The sequence below is a fragment of the Medicago truncatula genome, chromosome 6 (assembly GCF_003473485.1).
Source record: "Medicago truncatula cultivar Jemalong A17 chromosome 6, MtrunA17r5.0-ANR, whole genome shotgun sequence".
NCBI classification, from domain to species: domain Eukaryota; kingdom Viridiplantae; phylum Streptophyta; class Magnoliopsida; order Fabales; family Fabaceae; genus Medicago; species Medicago truncatula.
In genome coordinates, this window is record NC_053047.1 from 28,856,560 (window position 1) to 28,860,848 (window position 4,289).

General features: G+C 34.8%; 1 protein-coding gene across 1 annotated transcript; it reads right to left on the bottom strand.

Moving 5' to 3' along the window:
* Positions 1-3,520, bottom strand: LOC25479483 (cysteine-rich receptor-like protein kinase 25). The gene is made up of 7 exons (XM_039827054.1): positions 2,727-3,520; positions 1,987-2,024; positions 1,560-1,681; positions 1,194-1,404; positions 842-1,079; positions 582-735; positions 1-346 (listed from the first exon to the last, which is right to left on the bottom strand). The coding sequence occupies exons 1-7, from the start codon at positions 3,518-3,520 to the stop codon at positions 14-16; spliced, it is 1,890 nt and encodes a 629-aa protein (XP_039682988.1). The 3' UTR covers positions 1-13.
* Between the last annotated feature and the right edge of the window lie 769 nt (positions 3,521-4,289).

Here is a 4,289-nt window from a genome sequence, read left to right on the forward strand (position 1 = left end):
AAAAATTAATAAACTATCGAGGAATAAAAGTACTTGCAGACATTTGATTGTATGAGAAAAGTGCAGAACTATTGGCAGATTGAGTAGAACTTGATTCTTGTGCAAGAACGTCGGAATAAGTTCTACCATGCAAGAGAAACGCAGGTTCTTTTGGAGTTGGTAATTCAATTGCATAACTGCTAAGATAAGAAGCAACTGTCACAATTGAAGGTCTAGCATTCGGGTCATTTTGAACACATAACAGACCAATCTGAATGCATTTAATGACTTCATTTGTAGAATAATCTTTTTTAATATTTGGGTCCAATATACTTAAAGGTGTTTGATCCATCCACTGTCTCCATACCTGAAATAATGTATGAAATCCAATTTCTCAACTAATATCCACGTCGCATGTGATATATTTAAGTGCAAATAATATATATTTCTTGTAACTCGAAAAGAAGCTCTCGTAACTTGAAATCCGACCAAAAGATATATAAAGTCCGACTAAAGATTGTTCCATGTTCTGACTCGAGAGTATATGCAATTATCATAAAAGGAAAAATGAAAGGATACTACTGCTAGATCATTACACTCACATGATTCAAGAGGTCATAAGCAACATGGTGTGGAGTAAATGGACTTTTATTCTTCTTTCCAGCAATAATCTCTAAAAGCATAACTCCAAAACTATAAATGTCAGATTTTTCAGAAAATTGTCCAAGCATTGCATATTCCGGAGACATATAACCACTACAAAATAAATTAAATGTATTTTAATTATGAAGTTGTGCGAAAAGATTTGAACCAAAAAAAAGAGTAGAAAAAGATAACAGAGGTGTCAACATTCAAAACTTACTATGTTCCAGCAATTCTATTTGTATTTCCCTCATCTTGACTTATTTCAACAATCCGAGCCAAACCAAAATCTGAAATTTTAGGAATCATATTTTCGTCTAATAGAATATTGCTAGGTTTGAGATCCCGATGTATAACTTTGAGTCGTGAATGATCATGCAAATAAAGAATCCCTCGAACAATTCCTCCTATGATGTTGAAGCGTTCACCCCAAGTTAACAACTTTTGTTTTTGAGAATCTACAAAATAGTTCAGGAAATAAAATTAAGCCAATATATAGAAAAAACTTATATATGTAATGCATCAATCTAAATATTGACAAATGAAAGAGTTTAAAAAGAAAAGTGTCTAACCAAATAGAAAGAAATCAAGACTTTTGTTGGGCACAAATTCATAAATAAGTATTTTCTCTTGTTCTTCAAGGCAAAAACCAATAAATGCCACTAGATTTCTATGTTGAAGCTTGGCTATCAACAAAACTTCATTCTTATACTCTTCTACACCTTGATTAGAACTTTTTGAAAGCCTTTTTATAGCCACTTCTCGTCCATCAACAAGTATTCCCTAAAAACATAAGGAACGGTCTTCTGTCAAATATATTTAATTATGAATTTTCCTCTTCAATTGAGATAGAGTGAAAATGATAACTAACTATAGAAAATACCAAAATAATGGCTTGAAAGTTTTCAATAATGTTTCCTATTTTTGCATTTTCTCACCTTGTAAACCTCTCCAAACCCGCCTTTGCCAATGTAATTGTCAGTAGAAAAGTTGTTGGTTGCTGCTTCAATTACCACCCAATCGAATTGTAGTGGTTCTAAAGTCGCACTTTCTTCACCAACTAGACAGTAGATACAATTTATTTGATTTAGTTTTTAAATTAAGTTATTAAACTTGTTAAATCTTATATGAAGTTGGAAGATCAAAGGAACCTTTCTGCATACATAAATAAGACAGTACTTACAATTTTCTCGAAGAATAGTCCTACGACTCTTTCTTCCCCTTTTCTTAAGAATATAGCAAATAAAAGATAGCATCACCGGAAAAATTGTACAGACAACAATGACGACAATTTTCTCTGCACAAAGTAATTAACATTTATAAATCTCATAATTTTAATGTAGTAATAAACAATACAAACCTTACCTGCATTGTCTAGTAATGGAGAAGGATTCCCAGGTGGCTGAGCTTTTTTACCGTCCATGTAAAATTGGAACAATTCAAACCTCAGATTGCAGCTAGGATATATAATTCTGCCCCCAACACTACCCAAATTTGACCAGGGAATTGCTGTAGCGATCACATCATTTAGACAAGTAGCGCAATCCTCACTAGACAAATCTCGCGTACATTGTCCAAGACTATACAAGGTTTGTACATCATTCAGTTTTAATGAATTAGTCTTATATCTATCATCACTGTCCCCTGTATCATTCGCAAGTTGAGATAACTCATTGGATAATGTACTAGTGAACAAGTTTTGGTTTGTGCTACAATTTTTGGTGATATTTATATCTCTATACATAGGACTTGTTTCCATGTTAGAGATGATTTTATTATCTGAATAGCGAACCAAGCAGTGGCTGTACCAAATTATACCCTTGGGACGTGAAAGACACTTTGAGTATATTTGATCCGTTGCATTTTTCACACATCGAGCACAGAGGTGAACGGGAAGGTCACCTCGACACATGAAGAGGCCATACAGCGTTTCTTCCACTTTAACAGTATGGGATTTTTCGCCATTTGTGGCGTTGGAGGACAAATAAGAGAGAAGTAATTTGAAGTTTTTCTTAGTGATTGTACTTTGGTTTCTTGAGCAATTATAGGAAAGATAAAAGGGATCTTTTGAAAATCTAGTATCTTGTTTTGAATAGTTTGTTTGAGGAACAAGCTCATTTGGTGAAGAAGTAGTATTGATAGACCTATAAAAAGGATATAGTTCATACCTAATATTACAGCTAGGAAAAACAACTCTCCCACCCTCCTTTCCATCACAAACCATAGGAAGATATTCAATAGCTCTATGGAGACAGGTTCTGCAATTGTTAGGGGACAAGTCCGGCGTGCACTGTTCTAGACAGTACAGGGTCTGATTTTTGAAACGTGCTTCTCTTGTTGCAAAGTTCTTGTTTATGGTTCCAATAAGTCGACGTGCATCTTTTGTTGCCTGCTTCTTGTACATGTCTGCAGTTTGATGCATAGTTGAAGACAATAAAGGCTCGAAGCTTGTCGTGTTTGAGACGTTGGCGGACTTACACATTACAAACGAAGGATTTGTATCAACAGTGGAAAAGAAAGACTCATTGGAGTATCGAACCATGCAATTTTCGTAATAAATTACAGCTTGTTTGGATAATGGGCAATCTAAGGACAGTTTTTGAGTTGCATTAACTATGCATTCATCACAGATTTGAAAGGTGACATCACCCCTGCACATGAACAATCCATAGACAGAATCAGAGGGGTTTCCTGTGATGTTGTAGAATTCGGTGTTGCCTGTGGCTTTTGATGACAAGGAAGAAAGGAGGGTCATGAGATTAGTTTGGAAGGTGCTATTGGCTGTGGTACGATTGGTGGAACAATTGGAATACAGAAAAGTAGAGTCCTGTGCCTTGATAGTTGCAAAACAAAAGAATCGAATAAGGATTGAGAGAAAGAGAATTTTAGAGTAAGCCATGGATTTTGATGAGAGAATGTGTTTGTTTGATTTGCAATGACAGAGGCAATGTATGCCAACAAAGTTTAATTACCCAGGTATATATAATATTATATCCAGGGCCGGTCCTAAGTTTTTTGATTCCCTTAACGAAACAATAAAATTGTGTCCTTTTAATTATTTCAATATTTTTGTCGCAACAAAAATGTAAGTTGAAAGACTAAACACCAAGTCTTACATTGGATAGAATTATTATCATGTGAATTGAAAAAAGTAAATGTTTTACGTTGGATATATCAAACACATTGGTAAGGATGCCGTTGTGCCCACTTCTGTGAACAGATTGACCACTCACGAAAATAATATATCACATGCGACTACGACGCCCATCTAGCCGGTTAACGGATTGAGCTTGAGCTTGAGCTAAATGATATATATTTTTTAGTCTTAATTCATCGGTAAGTCCCTTAACCTATTTCTCTTTCTCAATTTGGTCTCATAACTCTTGAAAGTTTCTAATCGGTCCCGTAAGTCTTCTGAAACCACTCCTTTAGTGATCAAGTTTTTTCGTGTCTATCCGATCCAACTAATTATTTGTATCCCTCATATCTGATACATGTGTGTTGAACTTACTCCCCCAAGTTTATCTGAACCTTTTTGTTACTTGATCTTCTCCTTCAGCTTGTTTTAACGAGCTATTATTTTCTTTCGTCTATTCAGTTTCGAAGGTTAGACGTCCCATCTTTAAGGGTATAATACACTACTAGAAAAAGCAAAATTAGCGAGGAAA

Bases quoted from the DNA above. Each gene is read 5' to 3' on its own strand.
- LOC25479483 (XM_039827054.1), bottom strand. From the start codon at position 3,520: ATGGCTTACTCTAAAATTCTCTTTCTCTCAATCCTTATTCGATTCTTT. The intron at 2,025-2,726 runs TCAAACAAACTA...TAAAAAAGCTCA, and splicing joins TCACCAAATGAGCTTGTTCC to GCCACCTGGGAATCCTTCTC. The intron at 736-841 runs GTAAGTTTTGAA...TTTATTTTGTAG, and splicing joins AATAGAATTGCTGGAACATA to TGGTTATATGTCTCCGGAAT.